Raw genomic sequence first — 23,648 nt, 5'->3', positions numbered from 1 at the left:
AAAATTCTTAACTGTCATGACAAATGCTACCACTTCTTGAAGCACCCCTAATCTGTCAGAATAAAATGCAATGGGAAGAACAACATTGTAATCTGTATTAGTACCTGCAAAAAGAGGAAGGTATAAGGTAGCTTGTGTGTCTTTCCAAACTGACTTGACACTTCTGCTTGCAGTATTCTTGTAGTTCTACCTTTGCAGATTTATTCCCTTCCCCCTCCCCTTCCCTACAGGGGGATTATACCACAGGACACAAACTTCTAAATTAGTCAGTTCAAAGGAGTTTTTCTTCTGAAATAATCTTCTGGGTTTGAGAAACAAATAGCTTCCTTTCTTTTCTAATAGAATTTATTTTATTTCATATGCGGGGAAAAAAGTGTCTCAAACATAATTTGGTGATGAAAGTTTAAAAGACAAAGAAGTCAAAGCCCGTAAAACCTTTTATTATCCCAAGCTGTGCTAAAATAAGGCATTTTTCCCTCTAACTGATACAACTTTTGGGGATAAGTGCTGTACAAACAGATTATACTCAAAGGGTATTGGCAAGGAACATTCAAAAACTTTTAGAGAGAAGCTGAAATGGCCACAGGTATGGAAAAAGCCCTTCTCAAACCCACTTCTGAGAGCCTCTTTTTCATAACAAAAATCAACAGTATAACACAAAGGAATGAAGTGAGACTTATTTCTAAAATCAAACTATGGGTTTTGCCACAAACTCTGTGTTGCTTGGCCTACCTATATCACTTCCAACATCTAGACACCTCTGAGATGTCCAGTGCCAGACTGTGCTGTCAAAGTTTGATAAACCAGGTTTATCTGGAGAAACTCCAGACACTGGAGACTCCTGTTTTGGCTAAATAAGCAACTCTCCCATTTCATATCTGCCCTGGGTACCTCCTTGGGTATTAATGCATTTAAAACCAAAATCGAGGCATTAGCACTAGAGTGGGAAGATATTAGATAAAACAGAAATAAGCTTGGCTTAAATATGTAGTGATTTAGTTCCTATAAATCTGAAGACCTGTATTACAGAAAGAAGATAAAGAGCAGAGATAACAGACAATTTAAAGGGATACCAAGTGAGCACCCACACCCACTTTATTAGACAATTTAACTTTCAGTTCTTCATGTAACTAAGCTTCCTTGATGCTACAGAAAAACTGCTCAGGTAAAAAGGATAAGAAATTAGTTAGAAATTCATTAGATCTCAAAGTAGTGGCCAACACTGGAAAAGCCACAAGAACTAGTGACAAACATCCAAGTTTGCAAGATGCCTTATAATTAAGCCATTTTGATGATCAGTGCTGGAATTCCTCAAACCCCTTGCAGAATTGTGGTAATACATTTAAATGTATTAAAAGCAGTGTCAGATTTGGAGGAAAAAAAAAAAAAAAGGGGAAAAAAGAGAAAAAGGCACCTGTCCTTACTTGTGTTGTTAATTCATGAAGCCGACTGTGAGACCAGGAGGGAACTAAACAGAGAAACAGGAGTGGCAGATCAGGAGATCTTCACAAACAATTTATTTGACAAATGAGTACTACCAGCTCCACAACCAAAAAACAGGAATATCTTTTAAATATTCATATTTAGTGCTGAAGTGAATGTGGTCAAAAATCAGAAAAGCTACTTACAGACAAGAATGAGAGAAATAAATTGCAGTGGATAAAATGTGACTAATAACAGTGGCTGAAGTTCATCAAGGAACTGAAAAAATTAGGAAAGATTAATGACTGGCTGCAATAAAGACTGTATTAGAAAGATTTTTAAGAGTACTGGAAACAAATTGTAGGTACAGCACTTTCATTTGCTAACAAGACTGGCTGAACTTTTCATGAGACAGAAATGTATTAGGTTTTTAATAAATATTTCTTTTCACCTGGCAGGGGGGAAAGGTATTCTTGAATATGAAAAAAATTAAGAATATATCTGGTTACATCTACCAGGATTAGGATGTTTCTGAGACACTAGGAGTCTTAGGTGTCAGAATTATGATACAGTTCTCAAAGCAAATATCCTGCCTACTGCTGTTAACTTACAGTAACAATACTGAGAATTCAGTAGTACTAGAAAAACATCAATGTAGTGCCAGTATTCCAAGGTGGATGATCCAGATTGATCCTGGGTGACAAAAAAATAAATCTTGGGAATTGGCAAATGTGAAATGAAGAGGACTCGAATACATTGAATTACCAGCTGATATGTTTTTGTTGAGAACAGATGTTTTCAAACAAACCTGATTATCTACCAAACTTGTAATCTGAAATACTATAAATACAATTACAAGGATGCAATAGCACCTATAAAGTATCTATTTCTGAATGCCAGTTAAATGGATCAAGAATTGTCTGACATCTCCTAGTATGTCAGAAATGATATCTGGAGGCTTCATAGTAAAATTGGCACATGTCCTTTAGTTATCTGTGAGTAAATAGACAATTGTTGACATCTGTGAGCAATGCAGTGGCTGCCAAGACACTGAAAGCTGAAAGACCAGGATTGCCATTAAAAGCCATCAAGCTACAATTTCTTAAAATAAACCAGGCATCAATAATGCCAAGTTCAACATGGGCATTAAACATCTGTACAGACTGTAGTCTCCCAGTTTAAACTGATCACCAGAGATAGATGCTGTGGTTCAATTCTATCCACCTAACTTCGAATTAGTCCCAGATTTCCCTCCTCTTGTCTTGTGAATTGAGGTTCATGGTCTAAATCTTCTTTTAAAGTTGTTTATTGTATAATTATTATTATAAAAGCAAATGTTTACTGATGTTCTTAGTTATGGAGATAACTATTACATCTCTAATTTCACAGCTAAACCTTACTAAATGAGAAGCTATTACTATGATTTACTGTGGAATTAAAATTTTCTACACTTTACCATACCTTTCATTTAATTAAATAAGGGCAGTAAAAAGAAGGGAGTGCAGTTTCTTTTTTTTTTTTTTAAAGACAATTGTCAGTTACTGAATGAAGCAAGAGTTAGTATGCATTTATTATGCACATGTTTATACTGAATACAGACTGACCTCCCAGCTTTGCTAAGCTGATGATTACCCTAAAAGAATGAATGGCATGAACATTTAGTTAAAAAAAATATTAATAAATCCAAGAGTTAGCTGAGATCCATAAGAATCAATCATGTACAAAAAAGTAGCTCATGTCACAAGCTGACACTATTCAGGGATTGTTTGTTTTCACATGAATGAATGCTACTTCAGTTTTACCATGGAAGGCAGTTGGGGGAGACAGTGAAGCAGTATCCATGCATATATATATATATATATAGGTTTTTTCTTTATATATAGATTTTTCACTTTTTGTGAACCTGTCAAATTGCTTCTTTTTTATAAAATAGGGATATTGTTTCCCTTTTAAAACAGTTTGTGCCCAATTACATTTCATTTGCAAAGTATGGGGACGCTTCAAAGTTACTGTAAAACGAGGGGTTTCTTCCTTAAATAAGGGACAGTCATTCTAAATGTTACATTAAGAGTGAGGATAATTATACCTTAGACTTCACACCACTCCTTTGAAGACTGTGATATATAATCTGCTGTCAGTATTTACTAAGCCCTTCTTTATTCTTCTTAGCCTAAGTAAGACTTTACTATGGACCCAAATCCCATGATTAACAGCACCTCCTGTGATCATTGTCCTGAATTCTGGAAGAAAATAGTCATCTCAGATGGTCATCCAGAAGCACAGGATCACTAAAATGTTGCAGAAAACATACCCATTCCTGAAGAGATTAAAACTTGAAATTAGGAATACCTTCCAATACAATAATCAGAATGCCTCCAGTTTTCAATTCAAGGGAACTGAAACCAATGAAAGTGAACTAAAAATTTAATGATGTTATGAAATCACCTGACAACATATGACCATATTTTGTTGTCTTTTTCTACCCATATTTTTATATTTTAAAAAGTTTGACTCTATTTGTTTACCTCCTAATCATACACATTCACACTGATCTTTACATTTTATTAATGGTATGGAACTGGTTAAAATCTCAAAAGTTTTATGCAAAAATTTTTTATTATGGAGCACATACAAATTTGAGGATTGATGCAATGATTGTACTCTTCTCAAATCTATGTTTGATTATGGATGCCTATGCCATAAAACAAAGAGAAAAACTAAAATGCTTTTCTTGGCCAGTAGGATTCACTACCACATCAAAAAGTTAATTCTGTGCATTTTAAAACAATGGGTTGTATTTCAGAATTCTGCCTTTAAAACTTTAATTTTGTATGTTTAGAGGTAATAAGAAAAAAACCAAAAGGTCTCATTAGTAACTTTTAAGAAACTGAAAGGCAATGAGTGCCAAATGTATGTTGAAATCTTTGAATTCAGTCACTCAAAACCCTCTCTTCCTTAAGGCTGCTCTAAACAGCTCTTCTCCATTTATCACCTAGCTCAGATTACACAAAACCCTAGTGCAAAGGCCAGGGGAACATCACAATTTCACCCATATTTTCTAGCATCTGTACTTTTTTCACAGGTGTTGCTACGAAGGCAAAAAGACTCTGACCTTAAGGTCAAATCACAGGGCACTTAGGTGTTGGTGGAACAGAAGGAGCTTAAATAACCATGATTTGCACATATGGACCAAACAGGACTACAGTACAGGCATTTCATTTTTCAAAGTGAATTTGGAAAAGTGACAAACATGTCCCCAATACATCTCTATCTATTCTCAGTTGTTCCCCAAATCTTCATTCACAAAGCCTAGCCATGATTCTCAGTTGTTCGTTCAGAGCAATATTTTATTCCCTGTAATGTTTTTCAATAATCACTGGAACTATTTTAATCAGTTACACAAGGAATAAAAACAACTGGACTAAAACCCTACTTTTACACTCTGTTGCTCACTAGTCTCAAGTTTTGCTTAAAATTACATACAGAGAAAGTACCTCTAAATCTCTCTAAATCAGAGAATAATCCAGTCACAGGATAAACCCATTTCTCACTGTATAAATTTTAGATTTGGCACAGGCAATAAAAAACCAGGCTCCATAGAGATGCATCTAAAAATCCCTGCCATGTGTAATGTCCTGATTTAAAACCTCTGAAGTAACTTGCAGTGTTCTCATGAATTATTTCAGTATCCTGCAGTCTCTTTAAGATGTTACAGGATATCTTTTTTTTTCATTCAGCAATTGACCTTACTCTGTCATCTGCTGACATTTTCACTCTGGCACATGCTCAATTGACAGATTGTGAAGCAAGTTTAAAAGAACCCAAAAATAATCAACAAACGAACAACAAAAAGCCCCAAACAAAATTCCCCAACTACTTTGACTTCCAACCATCTCAGCAGTGAAGGTCTTTGAAGATAAGTTGGTTCAGTGACACTGCATTTGCTATGGCATTGGAGTATCAGGCATCTGCATTGTTACCAAGGTTAAATTCCAATGTCAGGAGAACTGCAAGGAATCTATGTGCCATCCCACGAGAGTTTCTGAATCACTGATGAAACAGAAAGTAGTAGAGGCTTTTTTCTGGCTATAGCCAACAGCCACAAAACTGCTTGTAATATATTGCACATGACAAGGCATAATCCACCCTTTACACTAAATGCATTGTGGAGTAATGTCATGAGAATGCAGGGATTTTGAATGAGCATTACAAATCTCACAGCATCAGGAATACTGAGCAGCACTAATATCTAGAAATAACTTCTTCCCTGTGTTAGGATTATTTTTGAGATCTTTTTCCTGTTTCTTGCAGCCAGCTGAAATGTTACAATACAGAATATAAAACCACTTGCAAATATTTTTCAGTATTAAAGCAAATTCTTGATATGTCTATTCAAAAAGCAGCTACAGAAGAGTTTTAATTGGTGTACAGCAGTTTGTTTTAACTTCAATGACAGCCAAGTACCCAGCTCCCAGAGGCTCTTCTAACTCCCCACTACCACACCCCCTTTCCAAATATGAAGCTTTGCTTACCCATTCTGTGCTTGGTAGAATTAGAATAAGAAGTATAATTGTATTAAACATTCCTCTGGTCAACCTGGGAATCCTATTAGCAATATTCTACTAAACTCTTTGAGAGTCTGTCTAAATAATACTGAGCAAAACAGTACTTTCTTAAAAAAAGAAGAGGGAAGATGTGTCAGTACATTTGATAGAAGTGTGCACTGAAGTGCCAGAAGACTGCTTAGCTGAAGTGTGATGTTTGGCTTCTTGGCAGCACACTGCAGAACAGGGATATCTGACAATTTTCCATTAAAGGTCTGTGAACAGGCGAGCTTGGTCAGGCTGTCAGGGACCCTGTGCCTCTGCTCCAGGAAGTGCAGAATGGAGGCACTTCTGCAAGCTGAGTCAGTGTCTCCTATCTCTGGACATCAGTGCATGACATGTAGGAAGAATCATAGTTGCCATCCCTGCAGTCTTGCTTTTCTATTTTGTATTTTCTATGCTGTTATTTTAGGCAGCAGAATAGATGAGTGCTGGTGCTTGCTCTCTTCCATCAACCTATGCTTTCTCAATGAAGGAATCAGGTCAACCTGCTTGCTTTCTCTCTTACATGCACAGGCACATACACAGAGGAGATTCTGCACTTAAGGATGTTATTTTTAATTCATATGCAGCTCACCCTGTATGGAGAAGGAAGAGGGCTGTTATAAAACTGTCTAAACAGCAGGGTCAGTCTCAAAGACTGAATAAAAGATATATAAGGCATGTACCTTCATATGAATGTATAAATAAAACGTACCTACAGGAAAAAAAGCTATGGATAAAGCTCTAAACTAAAAGATAAGGTGTGAGAAGTTGTCTTTTCCAGCCTCTGTTATCCAAGGAGCATACAGTGGGTGCCTGGCATATTCATCAGTTCAGTGAATTCCTACATACCCTTGCCATCAGCAGATTAATTTGTTATAAACAGTCCATGATGCTCATGGCATTTGCTTTACTATAAGTCTCCTTAAAAGGCTGTCAACTCACAAACTACATAAAACTACTCAGAATAGCTCACAGAAAGACAGCAATTCCATCTTACAATCAGTGAATGCCATTAATGCCTTTTCACTATCATTTCATCATGCCTCAAAATGACAGCATATATAATGATATTAATCTTTAGTGTCTACTGCTGAGAACAACCAAAAATTCACCTCAGATTGTAGAGGAACATTTGAGCTGCGGAACAACCTCTGCTGTACACTTCAGTTCTGTCTTCCTTACCTTCAGTTGCCTTGATTGTGTAGCCATTCTCTTCATTTGGTGGTACTTCCAGAACCTGCATGATCCTGTCCAGCAAACCATGGATGATCTCAAAGCCTGGGCTTTTGTTGTAGTAAATCGCACATAAATGTCTGTAGTTTCTTGCACCGACATCTGAAGGAGGAGGAAACAATTACTCTATCTGGGAACTTTATCACACTTTCAACCTTGCCTTTTGCATCAGTTTTCTTCTGCTGTACTGTGAGGCACTTGTGGTTGAAAGGAGAAATAAATATGTAAAATGGCTTCTCTGACACACTTGTCATGTAATCTGAGGAAATAATGGTATTTCTTTAACCCACTGGACTCTCATAGTCCGAAATGTAAAGAAAGATTTAAAGTACTCTATTCCTTGGGCAGGAAAGAGGGTTGTTACACAGGAGTATCTTCTGTGCAGTGACAGGTACCAAGCATATAGTTAAGTGTTAAAGAAATTTAAAATGGACTAGCCAAAATGCAAATACTCAGTAAGCATAGAGAAACCTGTGATGCTGAGGGGAAAGCTAAATCTTTATAGAACTTGGCTGCAGAACAACTGCCACTACAAAAAAACCAGCCCACAACCTGACATGAGTAATAACATTAGCGTGGTGATCTGTAAAAAGATCTAAATTCACAGAGGGTTTCAAATCACAACTGATGGTTTTTGTGATCATCTTGGATATCCCTGAAACCAAGTGATTATGAAAATTGTGCTACACCACACAAACTCAAGACAGTGACTGAACAATTATCTCCCACTTTTGACAATTCCTTAAGCAAAAACCCTGCCTTATTCCTTCTTACATTATTGATTTCAGCAAAATAGGTCTCCCTCTTTTTAAATTTTCAAAATTAGTATGTGGTAGTATGTTGTTGTACTTTGAGGCTACTTCATTGCACTACACACTCTTTAGGACTACCGTGGTCTACTTTTGAGGGGGTTTCAGCATTTTCATTAAAGTCAAGAGGAACCAAACCCAAAGCAAGAAACAAGAAAAGGACTGGGTTCTTCAGGCAGCATAGAGTGAAGTAGCGAAACTTCTCTGCAACAGGATTTTGTGGGTGCCAGGAGCTTACACAGCTCTGAGGAGGCAGATGAAGTTCATAGCAGATAAATCTACTACTTCTTAGCACAAAGAACCGTGTTATGTTGGGAAGTCCCTGAGCTACTCGTGGCCAGACAACAGGGAGCTCTCTGAAAGAATTATTTCTGTGTACTTGCTCTCATGCTTCTCCCCTGACAAGCACTTTTAGCAGGAGTTACAGGCAGGGCACTGGGCTAAATGAGCTTTGGTCTGACTCCCCATAGCCAATCTTCGTGCATGACACAGGGTGAGCTGAAATAGCAACAGAAACTTTCACAGTCATGAGTGTTTCCTGAACTGTTATTATCTACCACATAAGAAATTAGAGAGTAAATGAAATTTACACTTTGTTTATTTGCTCCAACTAAACATTTAGTAACAAAAAATCTGTCAGAAACTAAACAGGAAAACATTTAACAAATGACTAGAAATACAGGTTAAAAAGTACAGGAAAACACAGGAGCAGAGCCTCCATACAAGATGAAAGCTCAGCCTTTTTGAGCCAGAAGTTATTCAAAGCTTCCAGTGCAGCAACTTGGTAACACAGCTGCAACTTCTCTAATCAGTCACTGAAAGCTGAACTTACTGTGACAGTAAGTCTGTATTTTGTCACTCAGGATATTTTTCCTATCATGATAATAACGTGCAGTGTTAAATAACGCTGCAGAATCCAGTCTTGAAGTTAAAGTGGCAACACAAAAAAGTAAAGGCTACAGAGAAAGTATGAATAAAGGCAGCATCTGATTTTGGCTCTGAGCACACTGACTGTTCAGCCCCATAACATGTGTCTCTGTTTCCCAGCTCTACTAAGATACCAATCAGTAATGCAGTCATGGATGGTCGATAATGTTGTATTGAACAACAGAATAGAAAAAAAAGGTTTTTTCCTTCCCTAAGACAGCACATTCTTTGGGCTAGACATTCAGTAAAATGATTTCCTTTTTTTTCCTGTGAGTCATTATGCTAGCAGATTTTGTGACAACTATCTGAATTTCAGTTTCATTATGATTAAGATAGTCAATGGTGTCCTCAGATAAGAATTGTTAATTAAAGCATCATAAATAAACATACAGAACATTTTTTTATGCCTCATGTTTTCAACTTTAGAAATCTTTGGTAAAGGAAAGAATGCTTTTTCAAGCACTCAAAAAAGCTGTGTTATAAAACTCACTCCTTTACAGAGTTATATTACAACACAGGAAGTTCTTTACAGGCGATAGGAAGAAAAAAGAAACTATTACGAATTGTAGGCAAAAGCTGGCAGATGTTAGAAATGCTTCAGTTCTTTATAACTCACTTAAGAGATCTCTTGTGTCATGCCATGAAACATTGCTATTTTTCAAATGAGCCTGCCAACCTAAATTATAAATACATATATATATATATGTATATATTTCTGAGACTTCAAAGCACTTCCTGGGGATGCTGCCGAAAAACAATCTAAAGGATGGGCAGCTGCTCAGGAACATGTGAGCCAAAAGAGTACAGAGGAAGATAAAGCAGAGTTGTGTGCTGTTCACTTCCAAATTAGAGATGCTTCAGAAAAATGACCTGGTGATCTGAAAGGAGACACCTGCTCATTTAAACCTGTCTTTTCACCTTCCAAACTATTTTCTACATACAACTAACACTTCCAGACAGTTTGGAAAAATGCTTCAAAATGTGGCAGCAGCTGTACTCACAAATGATGTAAATTGTGCCAAATGTGTGCTACCATAAGCTTGCCAGATTCTCCAAGATCACTAGTCAGAGGTGATTTTTTAATGGATTAATTTCTTTTGTTGTGGTGAAAGGGTATTCTCTGTCAGGCTCGGTGGTAAAAATGATGATTTATGCCCTGATCTAGTGTAACTATCCTACCCGAAGAGACTGTCTGGTGTTACAAGCTAACCACACAAATATTGTGCAACATATTCAAAATCAGCACATTTCCTCCTGCCCAGAGAAGAAAAATTTTTGCTCAGATTTGGTTCCATTTAGTTACATTAAATCTGGCACACATTTTGCTAATTTAATACATCAAACCTTTCTTCCAGATATGTCTGAAGAGAAATGTGTTCTATTCACCTTGGTAAGCACAAGTTCTGTGTAAGAAGGTATTTTATTAAAAACCAGTGTGTTTAAAATAGACTGGTTCATTCACATATGAAGGACTACAACATGCCATTTCAAATACAGTTAATGTCAGTACTCTTTTGACCCATACTTTTGAAATTATTAATTGGAAATTCTGCATGCCAAAATCATGAAATAATAAAATTAAATTACTCAGTCTGATGACATAAGCCTTGTGAGGGAAATCTCATTCCATATGTGAGAGGACAATCCCATATTTCTCAGTGTTTGTAGAGTTACCTTTCTTCCCACCCCCCCTTTCAAACTGTTTATTAGGCCAAGTTTAATTTTGGAAGTAAATTTGGGAAAGACAGTAGTTTTTATTTTAAACACAACCTTAAAACCAATTTCACACACTGCTCAGAGTCTATAAGTGCTCAGTCCATGAGAGGGCTGCCCATGAGCACAAAGCTGCTGCCTCAAAACTTTTATATGATGCAATGATTCCCATCAAAATGAAGCACACCACAAAATCAGTCTTCATAGAACTGTTAAACAGCCATCCACATAAATGAAACCCTTCAAGAGCTACACTTGACACACACAAAATAAAAGTAACAATTTAACCTGCAAATGTTATAATGCCAGAGTAAATGTTCTCCTTACTCCAAGATAAACAGCCCCACTCTTGGTCCTGAAGAATGCTGATGCTATTCTGCCATCTGTACCACGTTTTTTGCATTGTAGCTAACTGCATGCCCAACAAGGAATGAGTTGCACCACCAAACTGTCTGTATTTAATAAAAAAAAGTCGATATGGCTTGCTAAAACTGCTTATTTTGCTTGGCAAAGCTCCTTTTTTTTCTTTAAAAAAAAAAAAAAGGTAATCTACAAATTAAATTCATCACCAAAGCAATTTACTTGCCATTTTGTTTATGCCTTACATAAACCTTTGTTTTGCAGATCCCAGATACTTTAAACACAACCATTAAAATCTGAAACCAGATAATGAAACAACAGAACCATTTCTACTGCTGAATTTAAAGTAATGTCAGCCCTTTTCACTGAGAGGTAAAACTCCTTTCAGACTTGTAACTCTGCCCAGAAGTTGTAGCTTGTGCCCTCCTTTTCCCTCAATATACCATAAAAAAAGAAATTAATCAGTAAAATTTTTAACACTTAAAAATCTATATTTACACTTCATTTTCCTGTGATACATTTTTCCAGACAAAGGCAATTCGATATTTTGATCATGTACAGTGAAATCAGTGCAAAGAGGCCCAAACCACAGGGCAGCCACACTTTCTTAGCATAGTTGGATGAAGTGGAAAGATAAGGAAAATATTTTTATTGATGAGAGGGGAAGTTCTGTCCTGTGGAGCTTTTTTATTTATTGATACAGTTTTATACAAAGACTTGCTCTTTGTATAAGAGCAAGTATAAAGACTCTCTACCCTGTATCTCTGCTACCAATCTCATTCTTCATATCTGTTGTCAGATTCCCAGAACATAATTTTGGAAAACAAATACAAGCAATCCTGTTTAAAGATGATGGAAAAGGGATTCATGTTGAGGCACACTGACCCCAAAATTTTCCTCTGAATCACCGCTCTCCAGGACAGAATCTGTCTGCAAATACAACCTGCTATTCCCAGGCTCAAGACATTCTGCTCTACAGCTGGCAGAGCACTGCACATCTGCAGAGGTTCAGGGCTCTAGGACTGTAACAGCAGCATGGCTTCAGTATTTACTACTTTACTGTGCCACTTGAAAACATTACCAGCAGGTAGCTTCTGAGTTACATCTCTGATAAGAATATCAATTACATACCTGATGAGAATCCAAAGGAGCCCTAGATCAGAGCAAGTAAAAATAGGTGCATCAACACAAGCACTTTAGAGCAGGTTCTTTCTTGGTGCAAAATTGCCTTGTGTTTATCCTTGCAGTCTTTCTGTTTTCTTGACAGATTTTAAGTGATATTTAGATACCTATAAATTTACAATCTACCTAACTTGTACTTTTGAGAGAACATCTAAAATGAACCATGTTTCTAGCCACTCTAAAATCCAGCCTGGCCCACCAAGCTCTCCTGTCCTGTGCATATAAATAAAACCCCCTATGTAGTATGTAATAACTATTATTATTGAAATTACTACTTTTAAGTAAATACAGATTTACTTACTATTGCCTTTTGGTATGTAGGCATATTTCCACTATCAAAGATTCTGAGGAACCTTCTCTTACCTGTATTAGGATCTTTTACTACAATGTCAGAAATCTCAAAGAGTTTCAGAGGCAATGGCATCTTTCTGTTGGCAGCAATAGTTTTCAGCAGCCCAGGAAGGAGGGTTGTACGTGCCACCTGCAGGACAAACATGATGCTGCAAGTCAAATACCTTCCAAAATAGCTCGTGTTCGTTTTCTTCACTTTTTTTTTTTTCCTCATTTGTAACAAGAGTTTAAAAGTAGTCAGGTGCAAATACTGCACTTATCTCTTATGTTTAAGCATCTTTGATTTAGAATGACTGAACATGAAAATGTAGATTCTCTGCATGTTCTTTATACTGCATTTTCTCAAAGAGCTTATATGTGACCTTAAGAACAGGTACCATTTTACAGGTGCCTGAGCTGCAGTGCAGGGTAGAAAAATAACACGTAAAGTGCAAAAAATTCCCAGAAATTTACTCTCACCTATGCAAAAGGCAAATCCTAAGTGTTATTTTGGAAATATTAAGTGCAATCAAAACTACTATCTTTATGCCTCTTGATACCAATCAGCAATATAGGAATATGCTAAGTAACAAAAATGGATATATTCAGTCAGGGACAACCTGAAATCCATGGAAAAAGTATGCAAAGAACCAACCAAGAGACAGTCATACCTGTGAATTTATCTGTAGGAACAGTAACATTTCCTGTGTTCTCCATTCAAATAGTTGCTTAGAAGTGCAGCTTTTTCATTTTTACTTGTCAAACCAGAAGAGTCTAATTCAGTAAATCTAACAGAAGAGGGATGGGAGTGACTGTGTGTTCCTCAACTGCAGGTCAAGTTACCATGTGCTCAGCCACAGTTACTTATCCTTGGTCTGTAGCATTTCTGCCTATTTATCCTACTTTTCATAATCAATGAGGAGTTCTAGCTGCACACTCAGCTGGACTGTGCAACCCCAACAAAGCAGTAAAAATGGTTAATAATTAAAAAAATATCCAAGTGTTTCCTATCCAGAGCTGAGGAAGTTTAGGGATTGCCAGGTGTAATAGTTCCTTTTATGTTGAATAGATTTTTCTAAATGCGGGAGTTGATCAACCATCTGGAATTTTCTGCAGTTAGACTGCTCAATTTTGCCATATTCTGTACACAGAACATGGTATTTTACTTTATTGAAAAGCTAATAGTATTTTGCACCAGAAAAGGTGTTTCTCAGTGAAGGAGTAACAGAAGATGGTTGCTAGCAAGTTCAGCATGTAAATAAACACAACCTCTTTAATGTAGGAAAAGTAGTTCCAGTTTATAAATTTTACTTTCTGTTGGTTCCTTTCTCTCCTCTTTAAATACAGAATCTGTGACAATACTGCTCCCCATGTCAGTGACCTCACCTGAAATTCCGCGGTTTTGGGGTTTGCTATGCGCACGGCATTTGTTGCAGACATATCCATGCCAAGTTTATCTGCTATATCTTCTTGAGAACACTGAAAACGAGACAAAACCCCACCAAGGTCAAGTGGTTAAAACAGACAGCAAGCCAGTGATGGAATTTGATATCAAGAATGAACAGTGCAATTGTAGCACTGGCTCTGAGGCCCCATAATATATATGCTCTCATGAGCAACAACCAATCGTAATAAAAATTAAGCTCTGGTCCTAAGATTAAGTAGGCAAACTGGTTTATTTACAAATGTTAATTACTAAGCAAAATAAATCTGGGTTTTTTTTTTAAAAAGTGTTTATTTCAGCTTCTGTCATGGATTGTTGTCATCTGTTTTAAAAACAGAGGCTCAGATTGTGCCCCCTGACTTGCAGTGGGTGAAGTATTTTGTTCTGAAAATAACACTTGTAAAGGGACTGTACCTGAGCTTTCTTGTGAAAACAATCCTTTGGGGGAAACTTGGAGCAAGTGAAGTACTGTCTATGAAAAACAGGTCCTATGGCCAAGACTTCAATCTTCAGAGCTGCATAGGACTCCTGTAGTTTGTTCTTTTCAATTTTTTTAATTGGAGTGTTTTTAATGCCCTTATTCTAGAGTGTATTTTCATGCTGGTCAGTAAAACAATACGCATTCACTTTATCAGGCTCAGACACTGTCTGTGCACATACAGCAATAGATGCTACTGATAAGATCCACCCTTCAGATTTCCAGAATTTATAGCTTTATTAATGTATTAGAGAAACCAATAGCAGACTAGGCATGTAATTGAGGATTTGCTTGTATACTGCAGTCTCCCAGAAGTGCTCCCTTTGCACTGGCAGCACTCTGAAAAGTGTGTTGATAGACCAAATGTGAGAAAAATGAGCAGATGATACCATCTGAAAAAATGGATGACTGAATAATAAAAATCCCCAAGCAACACAAGGAATGCTGAACTCAGGAGGAGAAAACTGTGTTAAACAGTTTTCAGATGTGTATCTAAACTACAGCATGTTGCTGTGATTTAACCAAATGCATTCTGGCTAAATTGAAGCTTCTCACAGAAGGCAATGTTATTGTGTACAAGTATAATTTATCTAACCAAAGGAACAGATTGAGGGCATAAATACATAAGCACTGTTTATCATATAACACTGGGCTACAGAATGTTATAGCATAAATTATAGTTATCATAGTCATGGGCCTCACACTGGTGTTTTAATAGTGTTGGTGACACAGCAGACTGTGGGTTTCATCCTGCCACAGCAGAAATACAAATATGTAATGTGATAACATGATATACTGCATGACCTTCAAAAATTCTGCTGTTGCAGTTCATAAAAGGTTTTCAGTTGTAGCGATGTAATACATTAAATGTTTTAAACATATTACCTATTCAATGCTGAAAAAAATTAACTACATTTATTAATAAATAAGAAAAACTATAAAAGCTTGACCATGTAATATGTCAGGTTTCCCCAACACAGTACTACCACAGGTCTGAATACTTTTGTCATATACCAGCACTGCAGGAAGTAATAATAGTTATTGTTTTGGGTAATCTCTAAACTGTAGTAGTATGTATATATACCAGAATGTATAAATGTTTGTTTTCCAGATTATAGAACTGTGATGAATTTCACTGGTGACCAAAGTCTCAAGAGAGACTTGCTGTCTTACAATTTCATCCTATCAAGTTAAACTCAAACTAGTACTTCAGCAGCTATTTTCCCCTCTATGCTTAAAACTCCATGCCACATTAACAGTGATTCATTCAATTTCTCTGACCTACAAACTTACAAAATATATTATACTATAAATCCAAAGCACTAGTAAACAATCAGCTGCCAAAACAGTACTGGACAATACTGGTACATTTATACAACAACATATCTTCACACCGTCCTCTGCAGTTCTGACTGCACTGCTGTTCCAACATGCAACTAAGAAAAGTATGAAATCAATATAATATACCAGGGCAAAAGTGAGTGCTTCAGTGAATCCAGCAGCTGCCAGGTCCAGTCTCAGAAGTTCTGAGAGCTTATTCAGAGGGAGCTAAAATGAAACAGAACAGTTTTCAGCTTCCATGTAAAAGCACTTTGCTATTTTTCCCCGAGGTGATTCTGCCTGTTACATGACGGTGAATTCACTAAGGAAGGACTATGCTTTGTGTGCTTAAAATTTTAGAAAGCATCAGCCAGCTGCCTTTAGGCTTGCCTGAGGAAATGAATCTCCCAGTTAGAGATTTAATACAGGTTCCCTACTTAAACCCTGTCTTTTTTCAAGTACCAGCAACCACTGGTCTCGGACTTATTCAAATCAGCGGGGCATCTGTTTTGTATCCCATCCATGGTAAATACTTCTCAAGGCAAAGCATGTCAAAATATTTAATTCCTAGGTTCTGTTTTCCCCAAAGCCCTTCTGGCATGCACCAGTCATTTACTGACAACAGAGCGTTCATTTGAAGGGGCAATCTTACTTGATTAGCTATGGTGTACGTTTTCGGAATAACCATCTGAATGTTGTTATAACCATAAGCTATTGCTGCATCTTCTATGATATCACATGCATGGATAATGTCTGCCCTGGTAGGAGGGATTTCAACCTCTAGATGGTTCCCATTCCCTATGACGTGCGACTTCAAACACATCCTGGTCAGCAGCTTTGCAAGGCTTGATGGAGTTTCACTGAAACAGAACAAGAGAGTAGTAATTTAGGGATTTTGCACTATATTGACGGGCTTTTTAAAGTAATCAATGTTTCTGCTGCATTGCCTTATGTCCTAAAGAATCTCCAAATGTTTTATGGACTGCACATAGACTTAGCATTCAATCAGAACCAGCTCAGATTCTGACTCTAGAGATGGTCATTTTTCTTTACTTCATAACAGTTTTGTGGGACCGTAAAGAATCATTCCCTTCCGTTGAGAACAGGAGAAGTCTTACAGAGTAATTGAAATTACCCCTGAATTTTTTATAAACTAAAAAAGTCACATAATCTAAACATTTTTAAAACAATGCAATAATCAGTGTCTTCTAGTACCTCTTTCATGATTAATGGAAACTGTTTTCATTTGCAATAACACACCTGATTCCTATTTTCTTGTTAATGACTTCAGGTTTCACCTTCTCTTTTCGATAAGCCAGTTCCTAAAAAGAGAAAGCTTTTAAGCATACACAGTGCCTGCCATTTCCACCTAAGAGGATTCAATGCTGACATCTTAGTAATCCAGTTTCTAACTGCCATATTAAAATGACATCCACAGAAGAAAATGTGGAGTATTGGGCTAAACCTAGTATTTTAAAGGTAACAGGATTCTTGAAAACATACTATAGTATGTGATGCAAAAGCTGGTCTTGGTTAAGCTAGAAGGTTGAATGCAGCATGAAATCCCTGTTATTGAAACTTCTGATAATTTCTGACCTATGCAAGTAACAGAGTCACTGAAAGTTTCTGGTCACCAGTTCACCCTAAGTCAAAGCCCTAAAGCACTGAATGCATGAGATCTCACAGTCTAGTACAGATCAAGTGACTTTTAGGATGAAAAGGAAAGAATATTTTCTATTTCCATATTAGCAAAAAATATCTACGAGTATCTACTTAGCAAGTTTGCACCATATTTTAGAAAGTTATTTTGTATGTATTTATGTATTTTGTGTGCTTCTAAGCTTCTTGATATACACATCCTTAAAAACCATAGCATACAAAACTTTGGGGATTTTTTTCGCTGTTTTATCTAGAGAAGCTACATTGGTGTCTGCAGAGATTTCTGTTTTGTTGGATATCTCTTCAGGATTCAAGGTCTTTCCTCTGTTGATTAAAGCTGACATTATAAAGAAGAAAAAGCTAAAATACCACTAGAAAACCTCTCAACAAAAATAACTTTCCCTCTGAACAGTTTGTACTTGCTTGATATATCTGATTTTAGGAACTCAACCAGATCTGTCTTTGGTTACTTTCAGGAAACACGAGGAATTGCTTTCTTTATACTTATTAAGAGAACAAAAATGTAAGACTCCATTACTGCAAAGAGGTCTGTCTGGGTCTCTGAATGCAGGCAACCTGCACTTGAAGTCAACATCCTGCCTTACAGACCTTTATATAGTTGGTGTCTATGAAGTGAAAGACTGAAAAATGCAGTGTTACAAGGTTATTTTAACTGAAGGGCATTAGAGCTTCCAGATCTGATAAGTAAGTTATGCTTAGGCTGATTTCAGCTGTCCATGGGCTTAAGGCTGAAGAACCTCTTCCTAAATTAATTTTTCCCGATTTGGAACACATAGGTTTTAAAGGCTTTAGACATAGACTATGACCTTTGATTGCAGTTTTCATTTTTTCCTGAAGAAGTTCCTATCACATGCATTCTAAAACATAACAGTAGTTACCACTTGTAACTTTAAACCCTACCCTTTTTTCTGGTGTACAAAGCTATGTGAGTAAGTCTGTATCTTTAGCCTTATTATAAATTAATGGAGCTACATATGAGTTTCCTAGATAAGAGGAAGTGAGTTATTTTCTATGGGGTTAGAGAAGGCTCTGACTCACTAATACACAGATAGTGCCAAGCTGAGTTTTTACTGCACCTCAGAACCAGCATATGCTTCCACTGCACAAAAAAACCCCCAATGTCACTCTTACCAAACTCAAGTGTAAATAAAATCCTTTCCCTAAGGACACAGAGATATCATAATGCAATGCTTACCGGATAGATGTGGGTCTTCCCATTGGGATAAACTACTTCTGCTGCTTCAACACTGAGAGAGACACAAAAAAATGGAAGTAAAAATGTTTTTAACACATGGCCCAAATGTCTCTCCGACTGCAGATTTATACTCACGTGAATGGCTTCTCACAATATTCACTAAACATCGTGACTATAATATCAAGAACAATTTTTGCCTACAAAATAAAGAAAATAATCCCAGTGAAATCTCTCATCTACTTGTGTTGAAGGAGACAAAATATCTTAACAAAAAATGGGAGGGTAAATCTTGTGTTACGCTCTTTTCATTCTATTCTAATAACTTAACCAAAATCCTAGCAGTAGAAAACTAGATTCAATTTTAATGGATGTTTTTCTTCTGACGCAAAGACGTTTGTGCAAAAACTTGAAACCTTTGGTTTTCGTGGTTCTGAAGTACTGGTTTGTCTTTTATTAATTCTGTTCTGAAGATACACAGGGCCTTGATGACCATTTGGAGCTGGGTCTTCCTAACCTTCAGTCTAATTAGTCATTTCATTGAAGTTCAAGTGAGGACATAGAGGGTGAAGGACTGTGCATTGCTTAGTAATATATTATCAAATAACCTTGTCTGCAAATTTTTCTGTTTTACAGTTAATATTTCAATAGATTAGTATAGCAGAACATAATCATGAGATTCAGATGAACTTCTCCACCTACAAAGGGGTTTTTTTTGATGCCTGACAGTATAATTTCCTTCATGTAAACAGAATAGCACTATTTTTATTTTTACTGTCAAGGCAAGCAGTAGCAAGAAGGAGTTATTTATTAGTTTGCTTAGAAGCCACTCCCAACGTGCAGATTTATTTGTGCTGTTAACATATAATTGTGTAGTAGGGTAAGTTAAAAGCAGTTTTGCTCTTAAGGATCAAGTTACACACTTTGGGGAGACTCTCAATGAATGCACAACCTATATTCAAGAACAGGCAATCATAATTGCTAGGCTTTCATGCTTCAGCTTTGAGTTACAGAATTTGCATATGGAAAGACTTGAATCTGGCAACTATTTGCACAACATCCCTGTTTGAAAAAGATAACTATGAAGAAAAATTGCTGCCTTCCTTCCCTCAGCCCAAATTTTCAGCAGGAGACAAAATGATTATTTACAAAGACTATTCTGGCAAAACAGACAGTCTTAGTGAATTTTACTCTTCTCAGAGCCTTTCAGATTTAGAAAAAGTGCTGAACACAACAAGAACAAACAGTTCCTAATTTACTTAAATTACTTTCTCATACAAGCTGAACACTTACTGTCCATGTAAAGATACAGGAAAATTAAAATTTTGTGAAAACAGAATGCTTTCTATTGAGCAACTCTAAAACTGTGTTGAGGGAATTCCACAGTCTTACACGTTCTGAATTGGAAGGCTGGCTCCATGAAGTAAATGCCTGGTTATTGTAGGTCTTTGTATTGCAGCCCTATCACCCATAGGGGAAACAATAATATTAATACATATCAAAAGCAGGAAAGATTAGTTTACCTTTGTAATATCTGTGCCTGTACATTCAATAAACACATTTCTGGTGTTCAGGCTTATTTTTGTATGATCTCCTAAAAGATGCGAAGACAAAAACATGTTAAGAAATATTACTTTTATTGCAATAACACTGATACTGACTCGGTTTGTGATTCAGAAAGATCACTATCATCTTCCGCAGCTTAAAAAAGCCACTGTCTACTGCACCAACATTCACAACTTTTGGCAGAATAGCAGCTCTTTATGATTTATGAATCAAAGAAAGGAAAAAGACAAGACCAAACACACTGACTGGGCCATGACTTTCACTAAAGGACACATGAATCTACAGGCATCTCAATACCCAGCTGAAAAAGGCAACTAGCAGGACAGTGGCCATCTGCTGTTAGCAAAGGGGTTCTGCACTGCCACAGCATCCCATCGTCCCTGGATTTAGTCTCACATTCGCATCAGATGTGTGAAGTGCATCATTTCCTCGGGCAGGAATAAATGAAATGGTTTTTAAGAAGTACTTTAGACTAATGGCTATCAATAGCTAATTCTGTGAATAATCAAGATCCCTAGACACTGTCTGCTGACACACTATAGGTTGCTCTACATTAGTGATTTATGTCCTAGTATGGATTCCTTCTAGGCATGAATTTGCTTTGTCTGTCCTCAGAGCCATGAGGTATGCACTAAAGCACATCCCTGATGCACTCAAAACTGTTTCTTGTCTGGTAGAAGCACCTAAAGTGTCTGTCTTGCAAACTGGATGCAAACTCCCCCAGTAGCTGGTTCAGAAGTGGGGCTGTTAGTAAGCCACACGCAATCCTGGTACTGCCTGTTAGGTACAGACGGGCAGTGCACACCTTGAGTGAATTCCATTGCTGGTAACCATGCACCATGGGCATACAGAGTCCTAGAATTGTACGGGATCATGGCAAATCCAACCTCCTTTTCCTTCTTGCCTTTCCCTGCACCATTAGCTAAAGCAGATGCACCCCACTGGAGGCAAAGGGAAGTACTTGGATACACATCGGCATTCCTGCTTCCTCTGTTTGATCCTGAGCAAGTCATTCAGCTTCTCTGATTTAGTTTCCTATCTAAGAAACTAAGTCACAGCTAGACTGAAAGACTGATGCACTGAAGATCCCAGGACTGAGGGATCTTGTATTCCCTTTAATGCTGTGCTGCATCTCTTTGTAGATGGAATGTATTCGGCATTTCTGGACCCACTTCAAAGCAAACATAACCCTTCACTTCAGTGCTTGTAGATAACCCAAACAACCAATAGTGATGTTTACACTGCATTTAAAAAGTACCTTTAACCTGGAAGCCTCTCTCAGATACTGTTCAACATTTTTAATTGATAAAATATAAACAATATGTAACACTTATATATGGAACACACCCAAGCTGGAATGAGCCCAGCAAAGGATCAGACACAGTGGTTGACATCGGCTTCAGTTCACAACAGTTGTTCTTACCAGTCCCTGCCAGAGAGTTTGAGCTGCTTTTTAACAAAGATTTGGGTTAGCTGGATAAGGTCAATTAGGAAAAATACATCCAAAGAGATTATCACTGCAGATTTATTGGTCAGTGTAGGGAAAGTTACTGATTCTTGACCTGTATTTCAGTATATAGGTATATATAGATATAGACATACTGAAATAGCTTTCTTAAAGAAGTAATTCTTGTCATGCCATTAAATGGCTTCAGTAAGTGTGGTTCTCAAAAATCACCCATTTCTTTTGCATTCAGAGGAACCCATGTTTAGAAACAGTGCAAAAAAAGTCGAGACCAATCTACTATTTTTAAGCCATCAAAGTCTCCTGAAGTCACTTTTGTGATAGCAATAGGCATCCATAAAAACTAGTTCACACTGCTGATAAATATACTAATCTTAAGGCAGAGGTGAAATGTTCTCTGCTGTGACCACATAAAATGGGGTACAAAGTTACAGTTATCAGTTTACAAAATAATTTACTGCATGCTCCTTTTAGCTAGATAAATGCTTTCCTAACAAAGATTCCTGTCACAGGGAACTTTATTGAGTTGTAGAAGGGCATGAGAAGCTAAATGCAGAGGTTTGCAGTCGGACTTTTACATCCTCTTGATGAGGATCAGAAGAAGGAACAGCAGCAGCCTAGGGAGGGAGCAAAAGGTTTGGCTGCATTTAAATTGAAAGAAGATTATATGAAACCATAAGTGAAACAATGTTAAGAAAGCACAATAATCTCTGTTACACATCAGTGTTTCTGTCAGACACAAACACACACAGAACAGCAGTGAGAGTACAAGCCAGTCACAAATTAATCTTACCATTGATGATGGGTGGCATGGACAGAACAACACCGTTGCTGTCATAAATGACAGGATAACGTGGCTTGTTCTCAATTAGGGGCAAATAGTGCCGAAGGTGGCTGTCCTTCTGGAGAAACAAAGCACAACCTAAATTTCACTTCAGCTCACACGGGAACTTCCGTAGTGCCACAAACCTTTACTGAGGGGAATTTTGAAAGGAGGAAGGATTGGTCTTAGAGCTACATACTTTACTAGCAAAGGCTGTTTGCTCTCAGCAGCAGGAGAAGTTTGAAATGAGAGAACTGGATTTTTGGTTTTCTTCAGAAGCGTTAAAAATTATTACTTTCAGGATTTCCTCAAACATGCATAAGTCCTGCTGTCTGGAGGATGCCCCTGTTCACCACAGCAGACATTTCACTGCCAAACATAGTTAGTTTAAGGGAACTGTCCTTAAAAGTGATAAAAATTAGCACTGTAATTCTCTTAATTATAAGTTGCTGCACACTGGCACACTTGAATTTGATTCAGAATTTACATTTATTTCAGTGACATAAGTATATGCTGTGCCAAAAACATAATTTCCTTTTATTCTCTCTGATAACCCTTGTTTCCTAGCTCTTACTCATCTTCAGTCAGAGATATTTGAGGATTTGTCTCTATGGCCAGTACATGTGCTCCAGCACAGCTGTATATTGTAACAATAGTGGTAACAGTATTATTTTCAAATGCTGGCACTAAAAGTGGACACACAGACATCATAAGTTAGCCCTGACAGAATCTTTTCCTAGCATTTGCCTGGTTTCATCAGGATGCTGGGCCAAGAGCAGTGCCAGAGTTAACTTGAGCCTTTCACACAGCTATGCTTGCCTGATATGCAGTTGGGTAAACAATCCAACATCTTCCACAAATAAATTGGCCAAATGAAAGTAACATTTAAAAAATAATATTTATCCCAAACTTTTCACAGCTTTTTACACTGAGTATTTTACCAGTGTAGATAGATAAATACAGAACCCTTTTACACTATTATAAGACCATCATAAAAAGCAGCTTTTGTGTTGACAAATCAGAGGGTTACTATCAAACTCACTATTCTTAGAGCTGTGCTTAGCCACAGAACACCACGATGTATCCCTCATGGACAATAAAAATAAAGTATTACC

General features: G+C 37.1%; 1 protein-coding gene across 1 annotated transcript in view; it reads right to left on the bottom strand.

Moving 5' to 3' along the window:
* The window catches only part of FARSB (phenylalanyl-tRNA synthetase subunit beta), a 36,973-nt gene that overhangs the window by 9,216 nt on the left and 4,109 nt on the right, over window positions 1–23,648 (bottom strand). Inside the window, exons 7-16 of the mRNA XM_027650637.1 lie at window positions 22,504–22,612; window positions 20,203–20,273; window positions 18,818–18,879; window positions 18,683–18,734; window positions 17,068–17,129; window positions 16,460–16,667; window positions 15,955–16,035; window positions 13,952–14,044; window positions 12,599–12,716; window positions 7,194–7,346 (exon numbers count right to left, since the gene is read on the bottom strand). Coding sequence (XP_027506438.1) covers window positions 7,194–7,346; window positions 12,599–12,716; window positions 13,952–14,044; window positions 15,955–16,035; window positions 16,460–16,667; window positions 17,068–17,129; window positions 18,683–18,734; window positions 18,818–18,879; window positions 20,203–20,273; window positions 22,504–22,612 — 1,009 coding nt within the window. The remainder of the gene's footprint in view (window positions 1–7,193; window positions 7,347–12,598; window positions 12,717–13,951; window positions 14,045–15,954; window positions 16,036–16,459; window positions 16,668–17,067; window positions 17,130–18,682; window positions 18,735–18,817; window positions 18,880–20,202; window positions 20,274–22,503; window positions 22,613–23,648) is intronic.

Source organism: Corapipo altera, unplaced genomic scaffold (assembly GCF_003945725.1).
Source record: "Corapipo altera isolate COAL_440 unplaced genomic scaffold, ASM394572v1 54, whole genome shotgun sequence".
NCBI lineage: Eukaryota > Metazoa > Chordata > Aves > Passeriformes > Pipridae > Corapipo > Corapipo altera.
The sequence above is the reverse complement of the archived record's forward strand: the minus strand, read 5'-3'. Positions and strand labels throughout refer to the sequence as shown.